Consider the following 14,761-nt stretch of genomic DNA (forward strand, 5'->3'; position numbering starts at 1 on the left):
TCAATGCTAAATGAAACAAACCGTTTATTATTTAAAGAAACAGTAACTGTAATTCTGGAACTGAAGTCTCAGTTCCATCTAAGTGTCTTAATAAAAGATCAAAGTCCTAAGAAATCTGCAGTTGTGTTCCACATCATTTACTGTGAACGTGACACATGTTTACTTACAGTTATACTTGTATTTATTAACATGTCTAGCTAGAAGTCTTGGCTCCCAACAATTAACGTGCTTAACAAGTATGATATACTGTACTAGGCCCTCCTTGCATTACTCTCGTAGTTAGACATGACTGTATAGCTTGAGGCCATCTTGTTTCTATAACATCATAAAATGGTAATCGTATTTAGTAGATAGGGGTGTCTACGCATCTACAAAAGCCTGTACACTCACTAATCCCATTACTAATATACAAGCATGCATACGTAGACTAATTACACTATTATAGTCCTACTCAAGTATTCCTAGCCTGTTTACTCTCATAAATATAAAAAATGTGCTGTATTACTCTGCTATGACAATGTTTGCTATTGAAATGCCTGTACTAGTTGTCGTGGCGCTACAGGCCCATCTGTTATGTTTTGTTTTCTTATGCACAAGAAAAATAAAGAATAAAAAAAAAAAATCACTTAATTAAGATCAGGTAGTTAATCATTAGGATGAGGTGATTTTGGTGCTTAGAGTGTCCCGTTAATGCATTTACAAACACAGCTCATAGACTGAATGAATTAAAGGCATTACCAATAGTTTTGTCATAAGAAGAGATCACAGTTGAAAGGTGTGATGGTGGAATCGTCTTAGTTTCAATTGTGTAAAGTGATTTAAATTCTTCTTCTGAAAGGTCCGGAGGGAAAGGCTGGTGGGATTGCATTGTTCCTTGAGAGAAACCCACTTTCCCGTTGGATGTACGCGGAATGGTCTGTCCTTCTTGTGCATCGAATCCTGACGAGAAGCAGGACGATGCATTAAATATCCAAGTATAACAGGTATTCAGTAAGACTTAACTTTGACAATATATAAAAACAAAATCTTTGTAGCTGTTACGTCTTTTATTTAAACATAGAACTCAATTCACATAAATAACATTATTGATTTAGAACGACAGTAATGTTTAGACTTAATGTGATTTAGAAAAGCTCAGCTTTATATATTGATGTGAGCAGTGGCACCCTCTAGTGCAAAGGTGGGCAAAAAGTTTGTGAAGGGTGGGCAACTGTTGTGCAGCTCCAATAATGCTTTTCCAGGTGGTAATCTACCATGTGCCCATCCTTACAGGGTTGTATTTTTTTTTTGTATGAAGTATGTGTATGTGAATGTCACTATGAGTTTATAGTGTTAATGTTGGACTGTGGGGGTGTATGTGTATAAAGTTGGTGTTGTAATGCGGGCGTATATTTGTGTATTAAAAAGCCAACACTGGTGTTGGCATCTGAATGCAGGGTTGTATTTGTGTATAGCGTTGGCGATTGAATGCTAGAATTTATGTACACATATACTGCCACAGATACACACACACTGAAAAATACAGATAGACTGCCACACACATACTGCTAACAAAAGAGCCAAGTGGGGAGGCAGAGGAGGACCCAGAGAGAGGAAGGGAAAGAAAAAAAGGAGGAGACAGAGAACCTGGACCAGACTTCCAGCAGCCAGATCACATGAATCCAGAGAAGTCACCCTACTGCACCCAAAAGGTTCAGAAGCAGATGGGTGGCGATAATAAGTAAATTGTGGCTTGTGTTTTCATCAGTGCGTATGTGTGTGTATCTGTCTGTGTGTCAGTGCATATGTGTATCTGTGACAGAATGTGTGTGTCAATATGTATGAGACTGTGTGTATCTCTGTGTGTGTCAATGTGTATTTGTATATGTGTCAGTGTGTGTGTGTATGTGTGTATCAGTGATTATGTATCTGTGTTAGTATCTGTCTGAACAGTAATGTATGAGTACATGTCTAAACATTCCAGCATTCAACCACCAACATTATACAAAAAAAAACACACCTGCAGTCAAGTGCCAAAACTACACACTAAGACACTACATTCAAGTGTCAAAATTATACACAAACACACCCCTCCATTAAAACAACACTACATTTATTATTTGAATTCCATAGACACAACAGTGAAAAACAACTAAAGAATCAGCCCATACTAATCAAACAAAAGGAAAAGGCAGCAAACCAAAAAATAAGGGGATCCATCTTGAAACAATTACATACAACACGCCACTGCATTCAAATGGCAATGCTACATACAAATATTCTCCTATATTCAAATAAACATACTCATTTCATGCTCACATTTAAAAGCACCAACACTGCTTAAAAATACAGCTCTGCAAGGATGGGCAAATGGTAGATTAACTGGCAAAGCATCTTGGAGTTCTACCCTTTGGCCCAAGCTGTCTTATATTCTTTGTTTTTGTAATCTGCTGCTGCCTTGCCTGTTGGGTGCCTTGATTCACCTGAAACCCTTTTGTAATTTTTCCAGAATGTGTCAATCGTGAGGATACTGGGTTACACACAAATTAAACGTATGTAAAAATGCTGCAATTTACATATGTGGTTTTTAGAGGTTTTATTTAAAGGAACACTATAGTCACCAGTTTTTGTGTATAGATCATGTATCAGAAGTCTCACTGCTCAATTAGGCGTTAAAATAACTTTTGTTTCTGTTTATGCAGCCCTACCCACAACTCCCCTGGCTGTGACTGACACAGCCTGCATGAAAAAAAAATGTTTGTTTATTTTTTTCTAAATCAGATGTTACATTAAAAGTGTTTTTTTCCTGCTCTGTCAATTGAACTTTAATTGCATTCAGGAGGCTCTTGCAGGGTCTAGCAAGTTATTAACAGAGCAGGAGATAAGAAATTCTAAATTAAACAGAATTTGCAATAAAGGAAGTATAAAAATGAGATGACTCTTTACAGGAAGTGTTTGGAAAGGCTGTGTAAGTCACATGCAGGGAGGTGTGACTAGGGCTGCATAAACAAAGTAATTTAACTCCTAAGTGGCAGAGAATTGAGCAGTGAGACTGCAGGAGCATGATCTATACACCTAAACTGCTTCAATAATCTAAAGTTGTTTTAGTGACTATAGTGTCCCTTTAACATTTAGGAATGCTCCTAGTTTTTTCCTCCAAGACGTCTTACTATTAGAGCCAGCCGGGCTGCTATATAGTCACATTATGTAACAATATAATGATTTGAATTCACTAAATACAGACTTGCGGTGAATTGAAAACACAGTTGTACGATTTAGGCAGAAACTCAGCTATCATCCCATCTTTGCTATTTAAGTCTAAATTTTTCACTCTGGTTTACAATTCACTACTATTGTATGACTGTAAATTCTAGTTTGCTTTCCTTACATTGTCTGTGTATTCCACATTCCTGGCCTTTTCTAAAATCCAGAGCTTCTTGCATCAGTAAGAGGCAAATCAGTAAGGCTCCATAATTATATGCACATTGTAAATTTCCTCAGTGCTATTTTATATAAGGACCATTAATATTTAGGCATTTCTAAACCTCCCAAATAAAAATTAATATGGAATATGCAAATAACATGAAACACACTATGATTTTCAAAACTGGCAATAGTTACGACAATTAGTATCTAGACTAATTATATGACAGCACATCAGTGGGAGCAAAATAAATATGTAATGCTTCCCCATGGAAGGTGCAGAATGAAAGTATATTAGGTTTGGGAGATACATTCTAGATAGTAAAAGAAAAAGCACTTCCAAAAATATGGCATTCCTCTACCCCCTTAGCACAACGCTACACTTCCTTTTATGACTGTGTGATTAACTTCATGTTCACTATCACTGTTAAAGTGGGAACTAAAGGCTCGTTTGCAAAATTTGCATTTAGAAATGGATTGTTTACAAATATGAACTGTGGAATTAGGCAGATTGATCATTTTCTGCAAAGGGTTTTCTCCCCAGAATACTTGTCAGTGGCAAATTATTGAAAACACACATTGATATATTCCTATATGCTGTGGTCAAGGATAATGAAAAAAAAAAAAAAAGATAGTGGTAAGAAAAAGTTATTATTAGAGACAGCAATGAAAATTTAGTGATGTCATGGTATCTGCCCATTCCTACGTTTTTCTAATGTTCCTGCATCAATCCGGCGACCATTTTGAAGCTTAATGCTGCCTTACTGCGTCATTTTAATGACACTGGCTCCAAGTCCATTCCTTATTTATTGACACTAACACACATACTGTGTGTGCAGAAATGATGCAAACTGCATAAATTTCACGATAGCTATTTAAATCCCATTTACACAGGACGCCAGTGCCCTGTTACTGTCTCTTGAGTCCCCAATAGCGTTTCCATAGTGATCCTTTGGAATTTGGACTTGCGTTTCCGCTTTCTGGTTTCTGGCTCTCTCTAGTCATTGTTCTATACCTCTTCTGACCTTAAACACAGCTTGTACCATGACTATTCTCTTATATTCTCTGTTACTAAGTTAAGTCAGGCCACTGTAGGACCAGTAAAATGCCTCTTATCCTGTATATCTGTTATATCTACTAGAGGTTCAAGTACTGCATGCTCTGTTGTTTTCCTAATGTGGCAAGTATATTGGCTTGGTAGGGGTGTAAACAAAAGTTACAGTTTACTTGAGCAGTGGTTGGGAGACCAATGTGATATCCATTTGTCCAACTTTATTAGTGGGGATCCAAGAATACAGACAGAGGAAATGCACAGGAAGGAGAAAGGTAGAAGGAAATGTGAAAATTAGGAAATATCACACTATTAATAAAACTTTGTTTGTTGCCAATGATGACGAATTGCTGGATGTTTCTTGTTGCTTGCATTTCCTGTAATGTTACTTTAAATTTCAGCAAAAAAAACAAAAACAAAAAAGGGTGTTCGTTGTACCTTGACCATGTGCAATAAATAAACTAAGTAATTTCCTGCTGTGTCGGAGTGCTCTGCCTGGGTATTTTGATTTCTGAAGACTCTCCCTGAAGCAAGTGAAAGTATCCATCACGTCAATAGGTACAGACGCCAATTCTTTAACCTGCCCATCATCTGAAATCATAACAAAAGAGACTTATGGTTGACATCAGTATTAATCCCAGAATTATGGTATCTATACGGCTTGTGTCACTTGTCCTACATATTGGTTTACATCCACAAAAGGTAACGGATGAGTAATCTTAAAGAACGTCATATTACATTTTTAATGGTTGTGATAGGTGGCATATAGTTTTCAAATTGATGTGTAGGATAATTACACTAGCTAAGACAAGCTAACTTTATCATTAAGTTTTCACTCTCATGTCTTTTGTACATACTGTCTCTTCCTGTCTGGCTCTCATAAATAAAGAATATAAAAAAACACTTGCGTAGTCACATATTTTAGTATACGCTACATAAATTATAACATTTTTCCTTCAAGGCAATGTATAGGCTTGGTTAAAAAAAAACTATATGATTATTTTTTTTTATGGTTTATAATGCATTCCAAACACTCCTGATCCATATGGATTTGCAACAAGCAGTATGTACATGTCACGCCAGTAAAGCATTTACAGTGTGGAAATACCAACTGTGGCCAAACCCGTGTCCACACGATGTTGCCAGTGTAGGGGTTAGATGCTAGTCTAGTAAAGGTGTCTTTTTATTTATTTACGAAGATACATTTTTATTAGGAATGTCAGACATAATTACAAATACAGTTGGCATTCACAGAGTAATATGGTTAATTAGAATAAACAAAGGCAGTGTGTGGGGTAAAAAGGGTGTCTGTTTTTAAGCTGGCATTAATACATCATGTTTATTTGCCCGTGATTAATGTGCCCTGCCTAAACAGAAGTTATTCTCTCTCCCAAATACCTAATAAGCTCGAACACATGTCACATTTGATGCAAAACAGACATGAATGATGTAAAAATTTTAGTCAAGGTGCAAGTGTTCGTTTCTCCAAATACTTGGCTACGAGGTAGACCACGTCTATCAGTGCGCAGTTTATTTGCTTGAATAAAAATGTACTGTAAGTAAATAGATCAAAAAGGGTATCTGACCGGAATTACCAATGTGTCGCTTTTCATCTTTATCTGCTCTTGGAGTCCTGTCTTTATTTGAAATGTTAGCGACATCAGGATGTTTTCCAATGTAATTCCTGCAATGGATCTAAAGAAGAGGAGATGGAAAATTAGCATTCTTGTGTTATTAAAAAAAATAAAAAATAAAAAAGTCTTTTTAGTAACTTATTCTTTGCTTATCTGCCTGAAATGCCAACATAATAACAGAGCTCTACAGATATCTGCTGCAAGGAGAGAGAGGCTGATATTCGCATTGTATTGAACAAAGCACACTGTGATGTGCTGATCAGATGCAATTATTATGTTCAGCATGTGATTCACTTGAATTGTTAAATAGGTGATTCCTTTTTATAAACCAAATTAACAATGACTTTATGGTCTTAATGCTCGGTCCATATTCTATCATGTAACATAAAATATACTATTTGGGGAAAAAGGACATACAAAACTGTGGTTTACAAATAATAAAAAAACTTTATATCTCATCTAAAGACAAATAATGTAAATAGACAGACAGCTAAGGAATTCTTAGTTACTTATTGTTACGAACGTCTTGGAGAGGGGAAACAGAATTTTGATTGATGAGTAACTGTCTTATATCTAGATATCAAAGCTGTTGTATCTAAATACATACACGCATATAATAGCAATTGTTACAGAATGTGAGCAGAGTGACAGAATACTGTCGAAAAAACTGATCAAGCTGTAAACAGTCACCTCAAGAAGATTCACTTTGATAATGATGACCTCAAAACTATTATCATTGGTGATGCTATAATGGTGCTTCGTCCACAAATAAAGCTTACACTTGTGACTGCCATGACACAGTGGGATAAACAGCGTATGTATATGTTGCTCATACCTCAGTCTAAAACAGGTGCTGTGTATAGTAGATAAAATAAAAAATATTTAATATCTGAAGAGCAAAAAGTTAAGAAAAAAGTTATTGTAAATAGCCTATAGTAACATGATACTGCTCCAGAGCCAAAAACATGTTGTGGATAATATGCTGTAATACACAATACAGCCCATATTGATTTTCACATGCTTTATAAGTTGAGACAAAGTAGAGAGCCCCATTTCGAGAGAGATATCACTGAAGTGGCCTTGGGAAGTCTGACTGGGTACCAAATGGTGGTTTTGGCAAAATAACAACAAATATAAACAGTCCTTTTCAAGTGCTTTACCCAAGTCATTGTTTTCAAAAGCTTTGTTGGTTTTAAATTTAGTTTCTGCATTGAGTGCTCTGTATTTTGTAGCTGTACACTTTGTCCCATCAGCACTATAATAATATATGCGTGTTCAGATGAGTGCAGCCTGTACTATATATTATTACACAATATTACAGAGGCCCTATCACAAGGTCTTATTAAAACCGTGAACTGCAGAGTAATTTAGAAGATGAATGTTCAGTAGGTTAGAATAGACTACAACCAGCCAAAATGGAGTGTATTGACACTGTGACAGGCTTATGCAATGTTTGATCAGGTCTTGTAACAAAACTTTCAGACATTTTATCTACCAAATAAGTTCCCATATTTCTTCTATGTAACTATTTAAAGAGACACTATAGTCACCCCAACCAATTTATCTAATTGAAATGGTCTAGGTGCAGTGTCCATGTCCCACTTAGTCCTGCAATGTAAATCATTGCAGTTTTTGAGAAACTGCAATAATTACCTTGCGGGACTAAGACTGCCTCTATTGGCTGTCAATCAAACAGCCACTACAGGCACTTCCTGGATGCTAGTGGACTCTGCAGGCACTTCCTGGATGCTAGCGGGGCCGTGAGGGGTGGGGGTTACCATAGGGCACTATAGTGTTAGGAATACAGATTTGTATTCCTAACACTATAATACTTTAAGTATGCTGTTCTCTGATCCTCCATATGTAATCTTACTAGCAGGCTACTAAAATGTGTGTAGTTGAGAGCATGAAATGATGTGTTTCAAGGTTGTACTTGATGAACTTTAGAATTTTTTCAACCAAGATTAGAATTTAACTATAGCGCACATTGATAGACATCTACATATGCTAGTATAACAAAATTGCAATCAGGAATATAACAGATATATCCAAGTCTTCTACAGGGCTTCATGTTGATTGTGTTATAATGACTGTAAAGAGAAGCAGGTCATTATCTAGGCACAACTGAAAAAGCTTAATTAGGTTTAGTAATGTATTAAGAAGACTAACCTTCCCTTTGTGCTCAGGTACATAGGTATTGAGAGTAAGTGCAGTTGCTTCAGATCCAAGTGAATTGTGTATCCTAGCAGCCACCATCCTTTGTGCATGAACCAGTAATGGAGTTACTTGCTCTGTATATCTTTCACTGAAACAAGAAAACATTGAGATGTGCATCTACTCTGTACAATGGAGTTTCTAATGCTCTTCCAACCTTGTATCACTACTAAAAGTTCATCAACAATTTCCTGATAATTGCCATTAATATCAGAAGACCCATATCCATGGCGAGTATTTGTCACCCCCATAGCTGCTAAGAACTTATTGTGCACAAGTACCTACCTGTAAAAAACCTAATGTAACAATATATGGAATTACTTTAAGATTAATGACCAGGGTGAATACATCTGTTAGCACTAATTTAATTATACTTTGTAACTGCAATAAATAAAAGTTCTTACTGAGTCAGTAGATTGAACTGGATTGCGATATGAATCAGCGCTTCCCATTTTTGCACGTGATATAAAATTTCAAGAGCTTTGAGGACTATTTGACATATGCATCTCAAGTCCACCACACTGACATCATCAAAGGGATTTTCAAAAGTCAGGTTTGATCCACCTTCCTCATCTGCAATACCACCCATAGCGCTCGGAACACTAAACGATTCTTCGGTATCGAGAACCTAACAAAAATTAAAATAGAGGGATTGGAATAAGATACAGTTCTAATTAACATTTCAACAGCCTTGTATTAGTACAAATTAGCTAACTTTTTTGTTCTTTCTTATATATTACTTGCAAAAGCAAATCTTGTTTATTTTTAAGTCTTATCAGTGTGTTCTTAATTTTGGCTGAGATCATCAAACTTGGCTTGACTTATTACAGCATACTTTTTTTCTTGTAATATGGCTCTCGGTGGTTAGGGACATGGGTTGAGTTTCAAGATGTCTGGCACACTGGGAGACAACTGACAAAGTACTCATAAGATGTACAAGAATGGTTCACTATATGCTCCCAAAATACAAATTCCCCCCTTAAGGAAAAAGTGTTCCCTATCAAGACACTTGAAATAATAAAGATGAAAAAAAAAGAAAACCAAAAAGGGTACTGAGTGGACTAAATAGATACAGGCTGCAAATAACCAAACACCAAATAGGTGTACAGGCTGCAAATAACCAAACACCAAATAGGTAACAATAAATGTGTTACATTTTAATACCATCTGCACTATATTTTTTCTTCTCTCTGTTACTCTGAGCCATTAAGAAGACCGTGCTTGAAGATAATCCATCTATTTTCCTGACCCTATTTATGGGAGAAATGCCTAAATATACATCGATCTAGTGAGTTCTCTACCACCCTCACCCTGATATCTAACCCTTACATACTACACCATATACTTTTTTTTTTTTTACTGAATACGTTGTATTGTTTTTTTCAGGTTGTATAATATTTTTATTATTCACCTATTTGGTGTTTGGTTATTTGCAGCCTGTATCTATTTAGTCCACTCAGTACCCTTTTTGGTTTTCTTTTTTCGTCCTCATAAGATGGTACCTTGTTCCGCTGAGACTGGCATTGATATACCCAGATGCAGAGTGGAGGTGCTGGTGGTGTGAAGGGATTGGGGGGGCGGTGGGGGGGGAGTCGGGATCTATGTTCCATATATATTGGGACTACCTACTCCCCACAGAGTTCTGTAAGACCTTATTCATAGAAAAACTGGATTTGCCCTCTCACTACTTCCTGAAACGTCCCTGCTGAATATGTTTGAACCCCAGATATGTGGCCCGGGTAGGGCACTAGCCATGCTCATAATCATAACTGCTGTTATGTCAATAGCACAGACTTGGAAAGCAGTGCAACCCTCTTGGTCACTAGGACATATGAGGTGATGTATTTTAGACTGGTAGATAAACTTGGTCAATTCGAGGAGATATGAAGTGATTGCTTAATGGCGTGTGCTGGGGCCGGCGGCAGTCACGTAGATAGTGGCGTTGTGGACCTTCAGGATCTGTACTTTTCTTGTCACCTATATTGCCCACGTTGTATCTCTTTGCACTCCACAAATGTTGCTTTCCTGCTCTCCTCTCCCCCTCCCCCCTTGTCTATCCTGCTCTGTCCTCACACCCTCTGCCTCTCTGTTCATTTTCTGCGCCTCTTTCCTGTGCCTTTACCCACTAATGCTGTCGACCTCCCCGTACCTAGCTGGGTTTGAGGTGATCATATGGAGCAGCTGGTGTATTCCATTGCAACGATATCACCTAATGAAGGATATGTGATGTACTATAACAAAATGCCCTAGTGGGGAAGGCCGTTAAATACTTACTCCCTATTTCACACTCTTATCTTTCTAATATGTGTGTTGATATAACCACTACATATCACTTGTATTGTATAGAAGATACTCTTATTCTTAATTTATGGTATCCTTCTTGCATTTGATTTAATTTAGATTGTTTTTATTTTGATTTGATCTGTTTTACCCTTCCACTTATGAAGTGGTGCGCCATGGCACAGAACTGACTAGCTGCATAATTGGTGATAGTCAGGGGATATTAACAGTCTCAGTGCTAAGAATGTAATACTGCGTTAAAGTTTCTTGATGTTGTTTGGCATATATGGTCACAATATTTGTTGCATTAAACTATTTCATTGAATCAATAAAAGAAAACATCTACATTGACAAATAATTTTGATAAGATTGGCAGATCTTCCAGTCATCAGGGGGTGCCAACCATAATGGTTGTCACGGGCCCGGCGGGCCTGGGGGGCCCGGCAGCCCATGCCCCACGTGGAGCGGCAAACTGCCGCAGGTGCATCTGCACCGGGGCCCATCAGGTGGCCCAAGCATTTAGAGCCACCCGATGGGCCCTATATTTTCAGGGGCACGGTCAGCGCTGCGGCCGGGTAATTGCGCGACCGGGCCCCTTTAAAAAAAAATTGCGGCTACACCGCAAGTGCTGCTGGGAGGAAGTGACGGCCGGTCACTTCCTCCCAGCTTACTCTGCGCGGGGGGAGAGGGAGAGCGGAGGAGAGGACAGGACATGGACACCAGAGGCATCCACTCCCATCATCCCCAGCAACTTAAAGGTAAGAGGAGGGTGGCTGATAAATGAGGTGTGTGTGTGTCTGCAAGTATGTGTGTATGTCAGTATGTATGTCTGTGTGTATGTCAGTATGTCTGTATGTATGTCAGTATGTATGTCTGTGTGTATGCCTGTGTGTGTATGTCAGTATGTATGTCTTTGTGTGTGTATGTCAGTATGTATGTCTGTGAGTGTGTGTATGTCTGTGTATGTGTATGTCTGTGTGTGTGTGTGTGTGTGTGTGTGTATGTATCTGTGTATGTCAGTATGTATGTCTGTTTGTAATTATGTATGTCTGTTTTTCAGTATGTATGTCTGTGTGTGTCTGCAAGTATGTATGTATGTATGTCAGTATGCATGTATGTGTCTATCTGTATGTATATGTGTGTGTATGTCAGTATGTATGTCTGTCTGTGTGTGTATGTCAGTATGTATGTGTGTATGTATGTATATATCTATAAGTATGTATGTCTGTGTGTGAGTATGTCTGTGTGTGTGTGTATGTATATATCTGTGTGTGTGTGTGTGTGTATGTCTGTATGTATGTATATCAGTATGTATGTGTATGTATGCCATTATGTATGTATGTCAGTATGTATTTATGTGTATGTATGTCTGTATGTCAGTTTGTATGTATGTCTGTATGTATGTGTGTGTCAGTATGTATGTATGTACAACAGTGTGTGTGTCTGTAGTGTCAGTGTGTGTGTGTGTGTGTGTGTATCTGTATCTGTGTATGTCTATATGTGTGTATGTCTGTTTCAGCATTTGTGTCTGTTAGTATGTGTGTCTTTCTGTGTGTGTGTCTGTGTCCGTTTGTGTCTGTGTGTGTATTCCTGTGGGCGGGATTTGGAGGCGGGGCTTAGAGGCGGGCACACGGGGGCCCAGACCTTGAGCTGTGTTAGGGGCCCCACAATTTCTGATGGCGGCCCTGCTGACGGTATCTGCAAAAATTGCAATTGCAACAGGATTAAAAGACTTTGCTTACTCATACAAGATACTTAGTCCCAGCTCAGGTGCAGGAATAGTCTTTTAGAATCGCAATTGAAATGTAGTAAACAAAAATTGCCAAAGGTAGTCTCCAGATTTCAAATGAATTCCTTTGACCCCCTTTATGCTATTGTATATGATCCTGTTACACTTTATATGTTATCTGTTATATGTTATTTAATACTTTACATTTCATGCTATATGCCAACTCTTGTTTCATGCTTTGTCAAATAACTGGTTTGTGATGGAAATGTTGAAAATCTACTAACTCTACTAATGAGCTGTGACAAATGAATGTGATACATGTCTGCTTTTAAATGTGTACGTCTGAAAACTAAAAATTAATACAATGGGGGGGGGAGTATGAAAAATGCAGTTGTTGTAGAATTATTAAATTACCTATTATTGATTGACTATTATTCTTTTTCCTAACAGTATTTAGAATATTAGAAGGAAATGCTTTTCTAGAAGGTTATGAGCAGCACCGGAACAGTCAAGTTCCTGTAGTATGAAACATTGTATGCCATAGTTAGATCATGAGAACTGTACTAATAAAATGTCTATTCACTAAAGCTTGAGAAACTAACCTTGAAGCTAAATGGTGCCAAGTACTCAAAATGGCTGGCTGCCAGATCCCCCCTCCCATCGAGCGAGCCTCGTGCTAAACAACAATGGCGCTTGTATCTTATGTCCACTCCCGTGTCAAAGATGACGACATCCCATGATGGGAGGATGCCCAACTAGCCACTTAACACCTAGACCAATTAATAATATTGATGGGAGGGTATTGACTTAACCACTTAACACCTAATCCAATTAATAATGCTTATTTGTTGTTATCTTGATATTCTATGATGATGTAATATTGCTTTTATAAGGGTCTGCGAGCCCGCTTTTTATTCAGATGCCATTAAATTTTCTCGAAGTTCTTTTAACCTGAACTCCGTGTGTCAGTGTGAATTTACTTCTGCGTATACACAATTTAATCATCTCTAATTTGGACAGGAACAGATAGTCATTCAAACTTATTTGTTTGCTTAAAAGAATCTATATCACAGTCATAATGTTTAATTCTACATATTTTGTTTCATTTTGGATTTTTCAGAGGTTTTAATAACCAACTAAGAACATATAGAGATAAAATAAGATACACTCCAATTAGTAAGTGCTAGAGTAGTTTTGGGAGGACTAACTACCGTATTTTTCGCTCCATAAGACGCACCTCACCATAAGACGCACCTAGTTTTTAGAGGAAGAAACCCAGAAAAAAAATATTCTGAACAAACTGTCCCATAGTGTTTCTTACTATGGGACAGTTTGTACAGAATATTTTTTTCTCCCCTGTCCCATAGTGTCCCCCCCTCCCCATAGACTTCATCCCCCCCCCTCCCCATAGACTTCATCCCCCCCCTCCCCATAGACTTCATCCCCCCCCTCCCCATAGACTTCATCCCCCCCCCTCCCCATAGACTTCATCCCCCCCCCTCCCCATAGACTTCATCCCCCCCCCTCCCCATAGACTTCATCCCCCCCCCTCCCCATAGACTTCATCCCCCCCCTCCCCATAGACTTCACCCCCCCCCCTCCCCATAGACTTCATCCCCCCCCTCCCCATAGACTTCATCCCCCCCCCTCCCCATAGACTTCATCCCCCCCCCTCCCCATAGACTTCATCCCCCCCCCCTCCCCATAGACTTCATCCCCCCCCCCTCCCCATAGACTTCATCCCCCCCCCCTCCCCATAGACTTCATCCCCCCCCTCCCCATAGACTTCATCCCCCCCCCCTCCCCATAGACTTCATCCCCCCCCCTCCCCATAGACTTCATCCCCCCCCCCTCCCCATAGACTTCATCCCCCCCCCCTCCCCATAGACTTCATCCCCCCCCCTCCCCATAGACTTCGACTTCATCCCCCCCCCTCCCCATAGACTTCATCCCCCCCCCCCCCTCCCCATAGACTTCATCCCCCCCCCCCTCCCCATAGACTTCATCCCCCCCCCCCTCCCCATAGACTTCATCCCCCTCCCCATATTCGTCTCTCCCATACTGCCCCCCTCCCCTTGTCCCATTATTACTTACCTGTCTTGTAGCGTTGGCCGGCAGCACAGGGCGCACCGCGGTAGTGGAACTTGAATTTCATGTTCCGGTTTCCGGCGGGACTGAAAGGAAGTGCGCACTCAGCTTGTGCGCACTTCCTTTCAGTCCCGCCGGAAACCGGAACATGAAATTCAAGTTCCACTACCGCGGTGCGCCCTGTGCTGCCGGCCAACGCTGCAAGACAGGTAAGTGAAGCTTCATATTCGCTCCATAAGACGCACAGACATTTCCCCTCACTTTTGAGGGGAAAAAAAGTGCGTCTTATGGAGCGAAAAATACGGTACTAGCTAGTTTTGGGAAAACCATAATACAGGGCCACCTGCTTCTTGTTTAATACCA

The 14,761-nt window shown here is 39.3% G+C and overlaps 1 protein-coding gene across 1 annotated transcript in view; it reads right to left on the reverse strand.

The window, feature by feature from the left end:
* The window catches only part of CFAP54 (cilia and flagella associated protein 54), a 311,984-nt gene that overhangs the window by 97,431 nt on the left and 199,792 nt on the right, over positions 1 to 14,761 (reverse strand). The window contains exons 38-42 of the mRNA XM_063446144.1: positions 8,706 to 8,929; positions 8,257 to 8,392; positions 6,040 to 6,148; positions 4,892 to 5,044; positions 739 to 939 (exon numbers count right to left, since the gene is read on the reverse strand). Of these exons, the coding sequence (XP_063302214.1) occupies positions 739 to 939; positions 4,892 to 5,044; positions 6,040 to 6,148; positions 8,257 to 8,392; positions 8,706 to 8,929 (823 nt within the window). The remainder of the gene's footprint in view (positions 1 to 738; positions 940 to 4,891; positions 5,045 to 6,039; positions 6,149 to 8,256; positions 8,393 to 8,705; positions 8,930 to 14,761) is intronic.

This window comes from Pelobates fuscus, chromosome 3 (genome assembly GCF_036172605.1).
Source record: "Pelobates fuscus isolate aPelFus1 chromosome 3, aPelFus1.pri, whole genome shotgun sequence".
Classification (NCBI taxonomy): domain Eukaryota; kingdom Metazoa; phylum Chordata; class Amphibia; order Anura; family Pelobatidae; genus Pelobates; species Pelobates fuscus.